The sequence below is a fragment of the Pteropus vampyrus genome, unplaced genomic scaffold, assembly GCF_000151845.1.
Source record: "Pteropus vampyrus isolate Shadow unplaced genomic scaffold, Pvam_2.0 Scaffold33, whole genome shotgun sequence".
Taxonomy (NCBI): Eukaryota; Metazoa; Chordata; class Mammalia; order Chiroptera; family Pteropodidae; genus Pteropus; species Pteropus vampyrus.
Window position 1 is genome coordinate 3,378,423 of NW_011888814.1, and position 19,322 is coordinate 3,397,744.

The window sequence follows — 19,322 nt, forward strand, 5'->3', positions numbered from 1 at the left end:
TATTTTGTTCCTTTCCACTCTACAATCACTTTAAGATTCTCACGGAGCAGATGCACCTATGGTTTGTTGGAACAGCATGGGTGTCTAAGGAGTCTTACAAAGGCCTCCAAAAGACTGAAAAAAACCCTCAAAACCAAAATTTCATTAACTTTAATATAAATATCAGGCAAAGGTGTTGCAAGAGAGAATGCTAGTTTTCGAACATTTACTAGGTATCAGGCTTTTCTCTTACACTATCTCATTAACCATCCTGTGAGTTAGTTATCCTCATTTTATGGAGCAAGAAACAGCTAGTATATTGTAGAACCAATCACACTGCTTCTCAGAAGAGAAGAGTCTATTATCTCAAGGGTCTAGGACAAAGAAAACTGGACATTGGAAAAACGGTATTATCTGAAAAAAGCCAAAAGAGATAGAAAGATCTGGAAGATGTGAACATTAATTCTACCAAAATGGTTAGACCAGGGCTAACCATTGACAAACTATGGCTGCCCATCACCTACTTTTATAAGTAAAATTTTAATAGAACACAGTCATGTCCACTCACTGACGTGCTGTCTATGGCTGCTTTCACATCACAAAGGCAGAAATAAGCAGTCATGATACCCTTTGGCCCCCAAAGCCTAACATGTTTACTATCTCGCCCTTTATAGAAAGTTTCCTGACCCCCATCTGTAAGCATATGCTTATAGCTATAACTTATCCATTCATCCCCAGATCCTACCACCACCACCTTTATGAGTGAATTTCTGCTGGAAAACTTGTTACTGAGAGCCAGTGCAGTGTCTGACGTCATCTATCTGTACTCGCGTTTACTGGCATTTCCTTTTCTAGCGCTAGTGTTGGAGCAGTTCTTCAATCATATCCCCTGTATCACGTTATCGTAAAGCCCAAACCAGTTAATTAAACTGCGATCACGACAGGTTCCCCCTCCCACCCAAGGTGTTAGTTTCCTACTTCCCGTTCCTTCAGGGCACTCTTGTTTCCAAATCGATTGTGTTAAACTCAATGTCGTAGCACAAAAAACTGTCACAACAGAAATGACTTTACTTATTAATAGATTATTAATCTCCATATACTATTTGTGACAGGTAGAACCGGCCTTAATAACTTTGATTCTTTTCAAATAGCATAGATGTTCTCTTGACTGCCTTATACTTCACACATAATCCTTTCTTATTTCAGGGCAGAATTAGTTTTATATGCTGGAATATGAGCACAGTCTGTGAAAGTCAAACAGGTGTTTAACTTATAGAAAACATGTTTTAATTTTTATAATTAATTAATTATATATATGTACATGTATACATACACACATATAATTTGCACAAGGAGCAAAAACAGTTTCATTAGTAATTTAATATTTTTTATAAAAACTTGAGATACAATTCACATCCCATACAATTTACACAAAGTATACAATTCAGTGATTTTTAGTATATTCACAGAGTTGTGCCACCACTATTACAATTAACTCTACATTTTCATCACACCGAAAAGAAACCTCAAACTTATTAGCTATCACTCTCACTCACCTCTAAACCCGCCAGCCCTAAGCAACCACTAATCTAGTTTCTCTATACAGAGATTTGACTATTCTGGACATTTCATATAAATGAAATCATATTATATGTGGCCTTTTCTGGCTGACTTCTTTCACTTGGCATAATGCGTTCAAGGTTCATCCATGTCGTAGCATGTGTCAGTACTTCATCTCTTTTTTATTGCCAAATAATATTTCATTGAATATGCTGCATTTTGTTTATGCAATTTATTAGTTGACAGACATTTTGCTAGTTTTCATTTTTGGCTATTATGAATAATACTGCTATGAACATTTGTTTATAAGTTTATGTGTGGATATATGTTCTCATTTCTCCTCGGTATGTACCTAAGAGGGGAATCGCTGGGTCATATAGTAACTCTACGTTTAGCCTTTTGAGGAACTGCCAGACTGTTTTCCCAAGCAGCTGTACCATTTTACATTTCTACCAACAGTTAATGAGGGTTCTAATTTCTCTACATCCTCACCAATATTTGTTATTATCTTTTTCATTATAACTTTCCTGGTGAGTATGAAGTAGTATGGCATTGTAAGTTTGATTTCGTATTTGTATTTCCCTGATGGCTAATGATGTTGAGCATCTTTTCATGTGCTTACTGGCCCTTCATAGCTCTTCTTTGGAGAACTGCCAATTCAGAGCCTTGTCCATTTCTCTAAATCAGGATCTTTGTCTTTTTGTTTGGTTATATTAATTCTTTATATATTCTAAATAAAAGTTCCTCCCTTATCTAATATATGATTTGTAAAAATTTTCTCTCATTCTGTAGGTTGTTTTTTTTTTTTTTTGCTTTCTTGATGGTATCCTTGGAAACAGAAAAGTTTTAATTCTGATGCTGTTCAATTTATGTATTTTTTCCTTTTATTGCTCATGCTTTTGGTGTCATTTACTTAAGAAACCATTATCCAATCCAAGATCATGAATATTTATGCCTATGACTTTTTCTAAAAGTTTTATGTGTTTGCCCTTGTAACTAGGCCTTTGGTTCACTTTGAATTAATTTTGACTGTGAGGTAAGGGTCCAATTTCCAATTCCTTCACATGTGGATACCCAGCTGTTCCAGCACCATTTGTTGAAAAGACTATTTTCCTCTATTAAATTGTCTTAGCGCCCTTTTAAAAAATCAGTTGACCATAAATGTGAGGGTTATTTCTAGACTCTCAATCTATTCCTAGGAGTTTGGAAGTATTCCTTCCTCACTAATTTTTTGGGAATAATTTAAGAAAGGTAAGTGTCAACTCTTCATAAATGTTTGGTAGAATTCACCTGTGAAGCCATCTGGTCCTGGACTTTTTGTTTTGGGGAGTTTTTAAATTACTGATTCAGTGTCATTACTTATAATTGGTCTATTTTCTATTTCTTCATGATTCAGTCTTGGAAGTTTGTATGTTTCTAGGAATTGATTCATTTTTTAGGTTTTCCAGTGTATTGGCATATAATTGTTTGTAGTAGTCTCTTATGATCCTTTGCATTGCTGTGTTATCGAGGAAACTTTTTTATATCTAAAAAGATAAAACTGCATCTGCTGAGTATAGGAAAATATATTCTTGTAGGAAAAAAGTTGCACAATAAATTAATAACTCATTACCACTTCTACATACATGTGAAAAAATACATAGTAGAATTATTAAAGTTCTCTATCACTGGCATTTCCTGTTTCAAATGTTTTCATATTAAAATAGACATTTATATTTCAAAAACATCACTGTAATGACTTATTCAAAAACATATCATGTTTTGTAGTTTAAAACAGCACAGTAGCAAACATGGTTGTTGCACAAATGCTCAGAGCTGTGTTGCCTGAGAAGATAAAAACAAAATAATTCTCAATTAAAGTGTGGTTGTGCTCTGTGTAGTATAGATAATGCCTTCTGCTTTAATTCGCTCCAATATTGGTCCATAGATCTCCTTTGAAAAGGGCCCAATCAGGCCTTTAGCTTGAATTTCACCTGGAAGAAAATAAATTTGTAGTCATAATTTTAAAGGTAGTATTAAAGAATATTTCTATAGCGAGAGTCTCCAGACGGTCCCCCCATAAAGTCAGAGTCAATGAATTGTTGGAGGCCTAGACATTTTTAAAACAGCTACTTAAATGTCTCTTGCTAAATTATTATTTAATCAACATGCTATAAGGAAAAGGGGTTAATTTTAAATTGAAAACACTTAGGGACCGTGTCAGAATTTATATGCTTAACAATTAAACTTCTGCCAAGATAATCAGAGAATATAGTATAGTAAGAAAGTAAGGTAAACCTAACTGGTCTGCTTTATTTTCTGATGTCATTTTATTTAAAAGTATAACACCAACAGAATGAATTAAAACCAGTCTGGTTATTTGGGCCTGGGCGTCTGTTATGCCTGCTGAAACAGTAAGTCTGGGCACTTTCTTTACAGGCCATTATGACCTCATCCCTGATCACTTCTTCACTCTGCTTCCTCAATAACTAAGTACATGGTTTAATTTGATGTTAGGTGGAATGCTATCATAGATATGTTTTCTCATTATTTGATATTGATATGCTTTGATGTTTTTTACAACCCTCACACTTTCAGAAGGGCCAAATGGGGTATTATTCAGAAGTAATGCTTATTTGAACATATATATGTGATCTTAAAAGAAGAGTGGAGAGTTGAAATTTGAATTCATTTTGTCCAAAATATTTACTGAGTACTGATAATATACTGAGATATGCAGATTAATAAAACATAGTCTCAATTTTTGAAGATCTAAAGTGAGCTATTTCAGTGTTACCACCCTCAAAATATGAAAAACCAAAGAAAGAAAAAAAAAGGCATTAACATTCCTTGACGGCCTCTCTACATGGTAAGAGTTTTACATATTATTTCACTTTAGTGTCACAACACCCTATAAATTAGAGGTGGCAATCTCCTCTTTAAAAATGAGAAAACTCTGGCTCAGAGATGCTGTGTAACTTGTACGCCATCACTCAGCCATCTTGTGACTGAGCTGTAGTTAGAAATCAGTTTTAACTACAAAGTCCATGCTTTATATCACCACAGAGTGATCCCCCATTCAGCCAGCGCTTGGCTTTTCTGAGACGGCTCACTTTTCACCAATGCCAGTGTCAAACTCAAGAGTAGTGATTTGATGTCCAGGCACTGAATGATTTGGAGAGGATATGAAAACAGACTCGGTCCTCCAATGAAACAACTTACCATCAAGCAACATCTTGGCTGCCATCGCGGTTGGTAACCCCACAGTTTTAGCCATGGCTGAAAAGCCTTTGGTGTCTCCATAAACCACAAGATTAATAGTTTTACTTTCTAAATGTCCAGAAGGATGTCTGATTCCAAAGCTGTCTCTCATCACAATCATATCTTTCTCTCCGGGACCTCAAAGTAAACAAACAGATGTTTTAAAATGCCAGTAACATCACAACTCCAATATCGTATTTCATCTCCTGCTGCTGCCCTTCCGCTCTCACAAGTTTTCCCTCCCATTATATATGGTCCTTTGACAATTATCTATTCCGGTTTTTCACCCAAAGACCAAGTAAAAAACCCAAGGAATGTATAACTCTGATCATGTTTTTCTATCTAGGTTGTTATCACCACAGCCTGGCCACAGACACGAGAACAGCACTGTAGAGGCCACCTGCTTTTCTCGCAAAAACGTTCCTTTCACCATTTCCTAATGAGTTAAAAATTAAATGTAAAACTAATACTTTTTTTCCTTTCCCATATTACCCAAGTTCATTCTTAATTGTTCTCTTATTCTTCCCTCTGGAAAAAGAGCCCAACTGTTCTTTCCCTCACATCACACTTCCTCACTCCTACAACTTGGCTTCAGTACTGCAATCTGATTTTTCAGTCATACTGATGACATCTTATGATTCTTTGGGATGTTTAGTGAAAAGCCCATGACCTACCGTACGAAAGTTTTGTGGCTAAATGCTTGGAGAGCGCTTCCACAACAGACTCTGCCCGAGGGACCTGATCATTCCCAAGCAAGCCCAACCTGAGAAGCACAAGAGATGGCTGCATTAGCTCAAGTCCTATACACATTCTCACTTGGAAAGCAGAAGGAATCGTTTCTTGGATTTGTCCTTAAAAGGGCAGTATCACAAGATGACAGTTTAAGTTATTGGACTCTCCTAAATTGTGAAATAAAAATAACAATATTAATGTCTTAATCTTTAGAATCATCCCCAGACTCCTCCAGGCAGTGCCCCCTGGAGCAGAACTGACGCATTGGAAGTCTATGCTGTTGCAAAGCTTTTTAGGAGACTAACTTACAGGTTAGTTCTCCCACATTAGGGATACCAGCAAAATGTGCCAGTGCCGTGTAAATGAGTGTTTTACAGCAGTTGCAGGAAGACTGGGAGAACCTCCTGCAGGAGAGAAAAATATCCCACCTTTCTTGGGAACTGAGTAGCAAAGTGTCTCAAACTAAGTATTCCCCAAGATATAATTGCCATTGAATTTCTCTCCTTATCTGGGTTTTATCCCCACATTAACATGGTATGTGATAATCTCTCTACAACAGGCCAACATTAGCGGCAAATTAATCAAGGACGACGTACAATGTTTGGCTCTATTTTGACTTTCCTTTGACCAGAAAAGACTAAGTAACCATCGATCCAATATTTTGCTCTAAGTTGATTGGTGGGTGCCTACCATACAGCAGCCTCCAGCTGGGTATTGTCCCCTCCTAGTTTCTTAAGGACAGCTTCCTTGAGCACATCAGACTTGGAGGAGGGTGAAATTCCAACTAGATCACAGAGGAGCTCTTTCTGGTTAGAAAAATAAAAATAAAAATTCTAAGTTCCTAATAAAATAAAACATAAGTTGAGAAAGTATTTTATTAAGACATTGTACCTCAAATGCAACTCAAATGCATGCACACATGTGCACACCCACACATCAATAAATGCATAGAATTCCAAAATATTTTAACAACACAAATGGATCATAACATTAAATCAATACTAAACAGATAGTATTATATTTACCATCACATTTCTTGCCTTTGCATATTTTCTCCATCACTTTTTCATTCATTCTGCCTTACTCTTCAGCAGTCCATTTTGGCCAGGATACAGTGAAAGGAGCTTATTGCTCTGGTTGCTAGTAGCAACCAGAGTTCTTTTATAGAATCAAGAGATGAGAAAGACCTTGCAGATAATAAAATTTCAAAGGAAGAACACTTAACTTCCTTGGTCATAGCTTTTTCTACTTTCTAAATCAGACTTTTTTCCAGGCTCCCCAAGGAAGTTAAGCTTTAGATTAAAGGGTCAACAAACTCGTTCACAGGCCAAATTTGGCTCACCATCTGGCTTTGTAAATAAAAGTTTTATTGGAACTCGCTCATTTGTTTATGTATTGTTTATAACAGAATTGAGTAGTCTGACAAAGAATGCATGGCCCATAAAGCCTAATATATTTTCAATCTGTTCTTTTACTAAAAAAAAAAAAAAAAAAAAATTTGCCAACCCCTTATTTTAGACTGTAGCTACCAAGATATTGGGGCCAGTCCCAAAATGCCTATACCGACCTTCCCAATGCAGCTGCCTCAACCCCAGATTCACCCTCTGGATACTTATTTATTCCTGTCCAACGAGTACATTTATGGAACACAGATTGCCAACGTTCTCAGACACACAAAAAACTAAATTGAAAAGCAACTGGCTAGCGGGATAACCAAAGTTTCTTTGGGAAACTTACTGGGATTAGCAATATTGATCCTTTTCTCCCTGTGATAAATTTCTGGCACTTCAATTGGAATATTGGATCATCAATATTTTTTTTTTTTTTTTGCTTACACAAGTTATTGCTTATTTCTTTTTTACATGACCTATTTTATTTATTTATTTATTTATTTATTTATTTATTTATTTATTTATTGGTGACATTGATTAATGAAATCCAGTAAGTTTTGGGTATACAACTTAACCGTAAGGTGTATGTGTATAGATATATACTGTATTGTGTGTTCCCCTCCCATAATTAGATTTATGGGGTCACCACATATTTGACCCCTAATACTCTATCTACCTCTCCACTCTCCCCTCTCTCCTGCTCTGTGGGAACATTAATTTAAGTTAGATGACCATCTAGTAACAAGTTAATTCCTGGCAGTTGAAAACTCTATGTTCAGTTCCAAGCCTCCAAAGCCCCTTCCAACCCTAAGACTCTATGATTTTAATACAACATAGATATGGGCATAAACTCAGTAACTGAAAACTCAAATTACTCATGGTTACACATGGCCAAATGAAATAACTGATAGGATTCATAGATTGGGAATCCAGTTCTGTGACACCATCAGCCACTCTTCTGCATTATCGATTGCAGGAAGTCCAAGCTTAATTTCTGTCACTGAGTCACCACTTAAACAAGTGGCAGAGCCCAGAGCCCAGTGCAGAAAGCAAATCAATTTCTTCCTAGGGCTGAGGGAATGATCGAGTGGTAAGAGTTGCTGCAGAAAATACTAGGTGAGTTAGCGTCCATGCTCTCTCCATCCTCCCACAACAGTGAAGGGAAAGGGGACTTTGGGGCTAGGGCTTATCCTCTTACATGTAAGCCACCAAAGGGGTCCTTTTGCTAGTCCGAACCATAGTTCAAATCTAACCATTTCAGAAGGCATTTCTGAAGAACAGCAGACAGTGTATAATTCTGGAGTCACTCACCCAGGTGAGAGGCTTGGCTTCAGGTCTAAGGGCAGGAAATGCATCTCTGTTTATAAGACCTAATTTCACAAACCCATTCAAGGCTTTGGCATATCCCTGCAATGAGAATTATTAAGCAGTATACGAAAATTGTCTCTTAAAAGAAAAAAAATATAAAACCTTTTTTCAAGAGGAGGATCTGCCTTTACAATTCAATGAGAAAACGGACTGAAGAGAGTCATTTGTATTGCTAGTAAGGATGCAAACTTACTTGTGTTATATGCTTTCTGGCTCAGCAAAATAGTATTTAATAGAATAGCTGTTTTCTCTCACAATGGAAAGAGCTTGTCAAAATAAACCCCAAAAGCAGATAATCCATTCTACTAATTAAGAGCCACTATCCTCATACATATAGGGAGCAAGAAAAAGAGGTGGAGCAAAGAAATTTTTCTAAAATATCATCACTGATAAAAATTCCTCATGTGCCCTTCACTGTCTACAGGATGAGGTTGAAGTCCTTGGTATATTATATAAAACCCATCCTAATAGGTCCCCCTAGCCTGACTCACCAATCATCATATCCACCACTCACTATTCCCCAAACATGCTGTGCTTTTCCAGGGACCTGGGCCTCTGTGCACACTGCCACTGTGCCTTGAATGTGGGAGCCACTCTTCCTCACCTGTGAAATGTTTAGTCCTCCCTTAAGACCCAACTCAGGGTACCTACTGAGCCCCTTAGGTGAATAGGCACTCCCTTTTCTGTATTTCTGCTTTAGGGATATAAAACAGAGGCCGAAGCTGATTGGCACATTTTATCCCACTGACCTCAAAGACTAATGAGACAAAAATTATATTTTTAACTATGAAGAAGATGGACATTTTCATTCTCACTGTATTTGAACCTAAAGGCTGGGATGCTGCTACCATCCTGCCACCATGTGGAGCCTGGGACTGCAGCCAGTACTTGAAGGAAGAGCTGAAGTGAAGAGAAACCAGGTTCCAGTGAGGTCATTGACCCCCAAAACTCATTACACCTGAAGCTAATCATTTTGCCTGCCACCTACTCCTCGTGATCCAAAAAAAGCGACAGATACTTCCCTTTTTGTCGAGCCATTTTGAGTTGTCTTCTAAAACATCCAATCAACAGTCCAGAGCAAACAGACTCCAACCTGGTTCATCATCTTAATTATTTTGATTACTAAGAAAAATGAAGTGTATACATCTCGTATGTCAAAACAGGGAACATGTTTCATCTTCGATACAGCCTCTTACCTTATATCTCAGTGTCCCCCGCAACAAAGTGTGAGCAGAGGGAATGCCATAAACCTCAGCGTATTTGGTGCTGTCTCTGTTAGGGTAGCCTTCCAAATTTAGTCCGGGGTAATAATCCATGGGAGTAACCGCATCGAGAAAGGAGACGCCCCCTTTGACATTCACAACCTGAGGAACATGGAAAAGGCATATCCGGGCCACAAATAATGTGTTTTTTGCAAATTAAAGACATCAAAGTTTTAAAAGAAAGCAATAGAGGACTGGAAAAAATCTTTTACGAAGCTATCATAATCAACATCCCATACTCAAGCTGTTCCACTATAATTATAATCCACAAGGCCATTCTCTTAGGCTTTAAAATCTGACTTAAAACATTTCATTTTTTTTACTAAAGTCTTATTTCCTACTTTTTCTTGCCCCTGGATTAGATGGCACTGACTCATGTCCCACCTGAGTTTTGTTTTGTCTTTAAATATACAATAAGCTAAAAGTGACAGATACTCACTTAAATGGCTTCTACCCGCAAAGAACAATGGCAATATTCTCGTGCTGCTCTTTTTCCTCGCTCCCATCCCCCTCTGAACGCCACACCGGGCACCGGCCTCGTGCACTGGCCTCGTGCACTTCACTCACACAGCAGCATTTACTTTCACTGAGCACCTTCTGGGTGTGCGTCAGGGTCTCGCTCATTGCGCACAGAATAAGGAGAGTGATGACTAAGGTACGATTCCTGTCTCCATTCACTCCTTTATTCATTAAACAAACATTTACTGAATGTCTACCAAGTGCCAGGAGCTGTGCTGAAGTTACTATAAGGAGCTCACAGCCTAGACTAGTCAGTCTTTGGTGTCTGCTGGGGACAGGGAGTGGGGGAGGTGTCCTCTTACAAGGAAGACAATGCAAAAAAAAATACAGTGAAACTCAGAAAAGTGCTAACCCAGATCCTGCTGGTGAGAAGTTAAATCACCGATTCCCAGGCTCCATTATCTCTCAGTAATGCTTTTACCCACACCCCTCGCTCCAGCACACACGCAAAATACAGTGAAGTTTTTTTTTCTTTAATTTTGATTAAAGGCCTGGTTTTTTTGTTTGTTTGTTTTTTGATTTTTAGTTTGTGGGGTTTGTAATCATCCTTGAGATAACAGAACACATCCTGGAGTGATAAGATTCCGGCGGGGGTGAGTGGTGGCCCTGGATTTTGTCCTGCTTGCACCACAATTTCTGACCACGTGTCTGAAGCTGCACAGAACAACCCTGCACGAGGAGGTTGCCAATGTACCTTCAGATGGATTCTGAGGAATTCCCCCAAAGGAGTCTTCGGCTAATTTAATGATTCCCAGAGTTTATTTGCACGTAGATTCTGCATGTGTCTCGGTATGAAAAGAAAATGGAAACGCGTCTCTCTAGCTGAAGCCCCAGAAGGAATCGTGCCATGCAGACTGCGGAATCACTCCTCGTGGTGTCTCTCCATTTAAAAGGCTCCCTTTGCAGAGCACCGAGCACCAGCTAAAATTCCAAGAGTGAGAATCTAAAGGAAGTGAGGAACGTTTTTCATTTAATTTTCCTATAAAACTCTTCTGGACTGCACAGTAAACATTTCCAGAGAGATCATTTCTGCACTGTTTCTTTAAAATGAGTTTCTTCTATCAGGATTCTAAATTTTAAAGAAAAATCTATTAAGAAGGCAATTGTTAACCTTTTGGGTCTCCACATCCATCTCATTTCTATAACCTATGGCAGTTCTAAAGCTTTGTTTACTTGTTTAAAGGTTAGGAAGTTTTTTTAAAGAAAAATTCGACAAAGACTTCTATATTCCAGCACTTTACTAATGAGAAATAAATCAACTGGTTCATAAGTCAATCATGAGATTCTTGTGAAGAAAATAAGAAAATGTAAGCTGAATAGTAATGATTCATTTAGAGAGATTGACAGCTGCCAAAGCAACTTGACCCAAAAATTACCAGGTAATTATTATTATTTGACATCATGTCAGAGTTATATTTCTAGTGGCATATCATGGGGTTCATTAATAAGCCCTGTCCTGTTTAATATTTTATTAATGACTTGGATGAAGACAGAAAGACAGATTTATCTACTGACAGAGAATATGCATTTTTTCTGACTCGACCCTGCTCCCTTCCAAGACCCACTCCCAGAAGAAACAGTGGCTCATTATTCACTGCTGTTGTAGGCTGCTCTAAGACCAACTCTTTAACACACACACACACACACACACACACACACACACACACACACCCCTCACTCACCAAAGAAAATCACAGATAATAAGCTTGACTGCTAAACTAATAAGAAATATAACATAAGAAATATTCAGACAATTATTTACTCAGGGCCCACTGTGTGCTAGGTGCCTCACACACATTACCTTTAATCCATGCAATAACCAATTTTTCAGAGGCAAAAACTGAGACTGAGTCATCCAGAGGCAGATCTGAACTCAGGTCTATCTTTCTCCTATACCATACTGATCCCTTGATTGTGCTTATTTCTGGATCAGTGTCTTAAGAGGGGTACTGATTGACAGGGTACAGCATTCCAGAGTTCGCCACAGTTTTAGACTTGAAAATTGCATTAAGCATGGTTGTAGGCAATAGAGAGCAGTGACCACTCTTAATTTTCTGCAAAGGAAGAGCTGGGTGCTGCAGTCAAAGTGAACTTGACTTGCAGGCACACTTGAGAGCTAGAAAACCTATTTCACTGCTGTGATTGCAAAGCAAGTATGGTCTTGACTATGTTTAGCTGGGGGTAGCTTGGGGGAGAAGGCTGCAGGAGGTGATGGTGAAGCTCTGCCACATCACTCCCAGGTGCCATCAGTATGGGAAAGTGTCCCAGTACCCATGGAGGGAACAGAACTAAGAGAAGACACAATCACTATCTCCAAATATGTGGAAGGAAATCAGATTTGTTAGAAGTAAGAGTCAAAGTTAGGAGCTAGAAATAGTACCAGTGGCTGGAAAGTACTCCAAGAATGTAGGACAATGAGATATGTCTTAATTCATGGGCCTCTGCCCAAGTTACTGGGAAAGTTGAAGGCTTCAACTTTAAGCAGAAGCCAGAGGTCACCTGGCTCCCCCTTTATGATTCTGTGAATTATGTAAGGACTACTCCGTGGTCACAGAGGGCATGAAAGGACAAGAATACAAGAAGCTGCTGGGTCGAGAGACAGAGTGATACACTTGAATTACTGAGTGAATAATACAGCATCCGGAAAACTCTTAGACACAATCAAAGTGCGGGAATTCAGACAAAAGAATAGTGAACGGGAGCTGGAGTGGTCAGGAAAAGATGCATCCACAAGAGGAAACTTGAGTGGGACCTTGAAAAAAGTATCATTTTCACAAAGAAAAGAAAAGCTTCATGTTTTCTCTTGGTATCCTCCACAGTGTCAGGGAGATGCAAAAAGCACTCCTTTTTCTTTTTTTTTTTTTTTTTAACAAAAGGAGTTTGGGATGAAAGGGGAAAACTTCAGATTCAACAAATACAACTGCTGCGGCCTGAAAACAACCTCTTTCTTTTCCCAAGTTCTCACCACCATCAATTTCTTTTTTAACTAATATTTGATAGGGACTTATGAGCCTGACAATGTGCAGTTATGCAGTTTATAATCCATGTGACCTCACTGAGCCCGACTGCAAGAACCCTGCAAGGTTGGTATTATTATGTTTATCTTCAGACGTGCAGCCCAAAACACAGAGAGATTAGATGATTGTTCTAGTGCCATCCAGCCAGTGATGGCAGAACTACAGCATAAAGCTAGACTCACTGATGTCAAAGCCCTTGCTCTTTGGGTTGCACTCTGCTGACCCTTTCATTGTTCTCATCTCTGTCATTTATATGGCCTCCTGAAAATAAGCATTTGCCCAACTGAAGCAAGAATTTTTCCTGCATTTACATGTTAGTTTATAGCAAACATAGGCCAGTCTCTTTTTCACAACTGCAGGAGGTAGAAGGAGCTGTTGAAATGCAACGGGAGATAGGCTGTGGCAGATAAACACATGTGTCCTTGGTAGAACGTCAGACTGAGTTTCTTGCCCAAACCTTCATGATTCACAGACTGGGGGAACTGGATGGAATATCGGCACGCACAGGACACATCTGGAGACTGATGCCCAGTGGACCTTTACAACCGCCTAGCCTTTGGTGACACTGTGAGGGATGCCACCACTTGGAATTCAAGAGTTCTTTTTCATATCCTGAAACATGTGAATGTATCTTTCCAGTATCAAAGTTAAGTGTCTTGTTGTTTGGTAGAGTTTTGAGTACAGCTGAGGTCCTCTGGTAACTAAATTGTTTTTTCTCAAATTCAGCTGCACATTAGAATCATTTCAGGCAAAGCAGAAGCTCTGGGGACAGGGCCCAGACATCGGTATTTTGTAAGCTGCCTTGCTGATGTAATGTACAGCAAGGCTGTGAGCCACCCTCTCTTGTAGGTACAGCAGACCGTGGCTGATAATATTCACCTTGTCTCTAAAGAGATCCTTTCTCTTTTCTCTTTTGTTTGTACACAAAATACATTTATATTCACAGATATACTGAGAATTTATAATACTGCTGCCAGAATAATCTTTTTAAGACACACATCTGCTCATATAACTCATCACACCCTGCAGAGCCAGGACTAAGATGAGGTGAGGGAGGCACGTAGGCATAAATTTAAAGAAGATCCCTCAGTCTGGTCATATTTGCTCCCAAATATGAGTCTTTCCTTACTGTTAGAGGATAAACTATGAAGGCAGATGGATGTGACTTGGATACTGGTTGTGCCACTTGTGATCTCTTTAGTTGTGGCTGTTAGCTAAGCTTCTTAGAGCTGTTTTCTCCCTTTTAAACCTGATAGAGTTGTCGTAAGAATCAAATGAATTCGCCGCTTAGCAGTCATGAGTGACAGCATCCCTGCCCAGCTGGTGGCTTCTTATCCTGCAAGGCCAGGCACATGTTATCTTCTCTCTTAATTCTTCTCCTCGCCTCCTCACCAAGGTCAAATCAACTGCCCTCTCATCTGCATCATGTGGCACTTTAGCGTACTTTGGAACTTCTCTCACTCGATTATAGCTATTATTATTCCAGTGTCAGTCTTTCCTGCCATGAAGCAATCTGGTAAAATGAGAAAGAAAAGGCTTTGGAGTTTTAGACCTAAGTTTGAATTCCAGTTGAATGATCTTAACCTTCTCTTTCAGCCACAGTTTCCCTCTTGTAACATGATGAAAATGATACTAAACTCAGAGAGTGTTTACATTTTGGTAGGCAGCAGCTAGGGAGGAAAAAAATTAGTTTCTTTCCCTGACCCACCAAACCCTCCATTCCAAGAGCATCTTCATTCCAGCTGAGTTCTCTGAGGTCAGAAACCTCAGTCGGTATGACAACCTTTGGAGCCTTGCCCCAAAGGCCAGCACACAGTAGACACTCAGTAATTGTTTGTTGTGCTGAAATAAATTGCAAGATGACCGATATTTACATACTCAAAGAAGCTGAGAAGTGAGTTTTCCAAAAGCAGAAACAACTTGCAAGAAGAAGAGGAAAGAACGAGCACAAGTTTTGCTGGGGACCATGAAGAGACACATGAAATGGAACAGAAAATCTACTCCGGGAAAAGCCGAAGGAGGAGAGGATGGAGGACAGGCAGGACAGCCCTGACTAAAGGGCCCTGGTGTCGGGGAGGAGTCTGGACCTTCTCAGGCGATTGCTGCAGGTTCATATCCCTAAGCTCTAGAATCCTTCACCTTGCCATTGAGGAGGTAGGTGGCGGGCTGCATTATGTTCATCAAGACTCCCGTGGGACTCCAGCTAAACTTGTATCTCAGAGGATTGTCTGAATATTCAGGGGCTGGAAGCCCACCACAGTAGGAAATATAAGATTCAATCTGTAAAATAAAGAATCAATAAATTAGGGAGAATTAACAGTAAGTTAGGGAGAATATTGTACCTAAGTAATTGAGTATGACATGTATGAGATAAACTTGCTATAGTTTTTCCTTTCTTAATATTACAAAAAGGCTTTCCAAAATACATCCTTAAAGTCAAACACCATTTGATTGTCATAATTACATTTTATATATAATTATTTTTTTTAAAACCCTCTAGAGATTGTGACTAACATTTTGTCCAGTTAAAAATCCAAATATTCTTCAATTCTGCTTGGTCAGTTCCTCCTAATTTTTGTATCAAATCATATATCTGATTATAACTTGATTATATATTATTGTTGTATACAATTTTAAATACTCAATATGTAATTAATTAATATATGACATATAATTAATATGTAATTACAATTAATTTGATTATATATTGTATATAAAAAATCTAAAACATTTCATCTGATTCATCGCATTTTCATATCCATATGTAAAAGATATTTCATTAACCAATGGATGGATGATATTATAAAGAATTTTTCCCAATTTTAAAAGTCAAACCTTTTTTAAATATGCCAACATAATATTTTATTGTACAGGATGACAATCTTAAAAAGAATTTATACATGTATCATGTGGAACATTTTCATATCTAATTTATATTTTGCAAGATATTTGACAATGTACAAAGAATACCCAGTTCTTGGTGGTGACTATTTTGTACTGATTTATTTACAAAATTTCACCACATAATAGTAACTACCTTTTTTTCAAAAATCAGAGTTGGTGCTATAAAAACCAGTAAGATAAATTGTTAAGCTTACAAAAGTCACCTTAGCAGCACTGTTCCCAGGCATATTATTGTTAAATAAAATGACTCCAAAGTCCACATGTAGATTCTAGTTCTGATTATACACAGTCATTTTGAAGCACAATCTCATTAGATGGACAGGAGAAAGTGGAAGACTCAAGCAGCCTTATCAACCTCTGTAAGAGGTGTACGCTGGCCAGTTGGTACATCTTTCTAGCTATACCACCTTTTATTTATAATGGGACCACTCAGTCGCCCCATTATGCTAAAACATGGTTCCTTTGGAAAAACCAAAGCATTCTCTCTCTAGACCAGCTAAACTAGTCAGCAGGGTGAGTAAAAAGTGACTGTCGGTAATGAAAAGTGGTTTCATTTCTTTGAACTTTTTCTGTTGCTTTTCTAGACTCCTTATCTTTTTCTGATTTTGAAGGCTTTGAAGATTTTGTCTTTTTCTTTATCATAGCATCAATTTCCAATCTTCCTTTCTCGTCAGATTGAGAGTCAGCTTTATTTAACTCTTCGTTGTATTCAGAATCCAGTGCTGGGCCTATGAATCCAGTCTGGACATCTTTACTGCCTGAAGTGAGTATGGAATAAGGTGGACTGCCCTGTTGTAAGCTCTTGTAAAGCCTGCTTTCACTTTGGGATCCTGCTTGGAGAAGGGGTTAAGTTTGCCTCTCCAGCTGCTAATTTCCATGATATTCTCAAAGTCTTCTTTCATCAAATAACATGCATCCATAAGAGCAAAAACATTCTGTAATCCTTCTACCCCATGTGAGGTTAAGGGCTGTACAAGTAGATTCTTTATACGTAACAGATAATCCATATTTATAGCACTTTTGCTGGATCATGTGCAGTCAGATCCTAAACAAAAAAATCTCCAGTCTAAAATCTTTTATTAAACCAAAATATTTTAGTAGCATCTATTTTTCTAAAAATAAATTGCTAAGACTTGGACATTGTTTTACCATGCAGATATTTCTGCATTACAGAATTTTACTTGAAATTTCTAGTCAAAATATGAATTAAATTATAGCAACACCTTTAATTAAAATTAGAGAAAGAGTATTCCAAAAACAAAAACCTAGATGTTTGCATGTTTTCCTAAATGGAGTTTTGGGTATAACTGGACTCACCGTGGCTCCTACTTCTTTGGCCTTATCTATTGTTTCCATTGCCAACATGTGATCAAGACCAGGGTCCAATCCCAATTCTCCAATGATTGTGATGCCAGCATCTTTCACACTACGACAGGTGAAAAGAAGAAGAAGGAAAAGTTGGGTATAAAATAAAAATAATGCCATGGAGCTACTTCATTAAAAATGACTGAAACTTACCTCTTCTCTAATTCTTTTAGTGCTGGTGTGATATAGCTTGCAGTGATCATGTTAACTTTGCTTGTGATGCATGCCTTGGCCACAAGAGGATGCAATACATAAGGCAACAAGCTTAAAAACAAAGGAAGAAGCTAATCAGAAACTTCCTTTTCCAATTCTACCTTCCAATGTATCTTGAACCGCACCAAAGCTGAGACATTGCTCTGATTAATTTATTCTCTGAGAAATGATCAATGGCTCCTTGAGGACTACAAAATAAACGCATCCTGTTAGCACATTCAAAACTCTCCACAATATGACCTTCACCTAACTTTTCCATTTTTCTCCTATCTCCTCCAGAAACCATATGTAGGAACCAAAGAAGCATTGTAACTCTCCACTCCCAGCCTTCGCTTTGGCAGTTCCGAATCTTTCCTCTTACTGGGCCTTCCACTTGGAATTCTCCCTCTGCTAACTCACCCCCATCCAGGTCATACCCTCCTTAAAGAAATGTCTGAAAAGTCATCTCCTCCAAGAAGATTTCTCCAAAGCCAGATCTCCTCCCTTTTTTAAGCATCCAGCTATTTCTTTATAACATTTAATGGAATTTATTCTATCCATCCTTATATTTCTGACTTCCTGTCTTAGGTCCCTACTAAAAAATAAGGTTGCTGTCCTTTTACCTCCACATCTCTCAAATGGCTATCAGGATGAGATGACACTTAGTTAAGGTGGCCTGTGTGTTACATTAAAGAGTAGAGTCTAGGAAGGTCCAGGGTAGGAGATAGGCTTTAATGATATTGACTGGTGTAAAAGTTATCAAAATAGTGAAAAGTCTATATGGTAAACAAAAAATGAAGCTGTACTTAAAATTTTAACTTTGAATGAGTTTTCTAAAAATCTGGCTTAGGTGTTTTAATGTGGTATCGGGACTACATAAGCACATAAAAAAATGAATTTCCATAAATGTTGATATAAATGAGTATATTCATGTTCTATCCAAGAAATAATAAAATACTCTGTCAATTGCTTAACAATATTGAAGTTCTACCAGCTTATTGCCTATTTGGTAAAGCAATCTACAGAGTATCAATGAAAATATAAATAAAAACTCATAAACATTATTATGAGTTTTATTATTATACTATATCACAACATATGTCAAATTCATCTTGCATACTTCAGATTTTCTCTATTTCACATAAAGCTAAACAATAAAACCACCTCTCAGGCTCTTGATCCTCCTCAGGTAAATAGAATAAATATTGATAAATATATTTATCATCATACAGAATAAAATTGTGTACATATTTTGCCAATATTAATATAAAATATCTTGAGCTGCTTCTGGCTTTTTTGATCTAAAAGAATGATCCCTAAATATGGTAGCCCTTTATAAGCCAATGAATAAGATACTTGTAAAATTCTTTGTTGGAAAAGTATTAATAGAAAATGTACAATGACATCATCTTAAAGGTTAAATGGAGATTTTTTTTTTTTAAATCACTTTCCCTACATTGAAAACTTGCCTGTCAAAATGTTATCAAGATCTAATAATATTTTTAAATTTTGGCACTATCTGCAATAACCTAATAAAAAGCTGAGAGTTAAAATGATAAGATTGTGATTGATGGTGACTTTTTTAGACAAAGGGATTAGAATTCATAATTCACCATGCATGTGACATAGTAACTAACCAAGGGGACATAACTCGAATTATTTGAGTTGACTCCAACCCAATTAACTAAAATACTTGGAAATGCCACTTATGAAAACATACACAAAATACAAGTGGAATTTTCAAAGTAACTTAGCAAACTGGATTACTATTTGCATTAAATTGATAAAAACTA

The 19,322-nt window shown here is 37.7% G+C and overlaps 1 protein-coding gene across 6 annotated transcripts in view; it reads right to left on the bottom strand.

The window, feature by feature from the left end:
* Window positions 1–2,332: 2,332 nt before the first annotated feature.
* The window catches only part of AASS (aminoadipate-semialdehyde synthase), a 53,075-nt gene continuing 36,085 nt past the window's right edge, over window positions 2,333–19,322 (bottom strand). For 4 of the 6 annotated variants that reach the window (XM_011357162.2, XM_023528881.1, XM_023528879.1 and 1 more), the window contains 9 exons: window positions 17,491–17,601; window positions 17,290–17,398; window positions 15,208–15,348; window positions 9,467–9,634; window positions 8,214–8,309; window positions 6,202–6,317; window positions 5,454–5,542; window positions 4,741–4,917; window positions 3,275–3,512 (listed from right to left, as the gene is read on the bottom strand). In XM_011357162.2, the coding sequence (XP_011355464.1) occupies window positions 3,394–3,512; window positions 4,741–4,917; window positions 5,454–5,542; window positions 6,202–6,317; window positions 8,214–8,309; window positions 9,467–9,634; window positions 15,208–15,348; window positions 17,290–17,398; window positions 17,491–17,601 (1,126 nt within the window). In that variant the 3' untranslated portion in view covers window positions 3,275–3,393. Of the gene's footprint in view, window positions 3,513–4,740; window positions 4,918–5,453; window positions 5,543–6,201; window positions 6,318–6,547; window positions 6,699–8,213; window positions 8,310–9,466; window positions 9,635–15,207; window positions 15,349–17,289; window positions 17,399–17,490; window positions 17,602–19,322 lie in introns of those variants that run through there. The other 2 variants (XM_023528880.1, XM_023528882.1) reach the window with 2 other exon arrangements.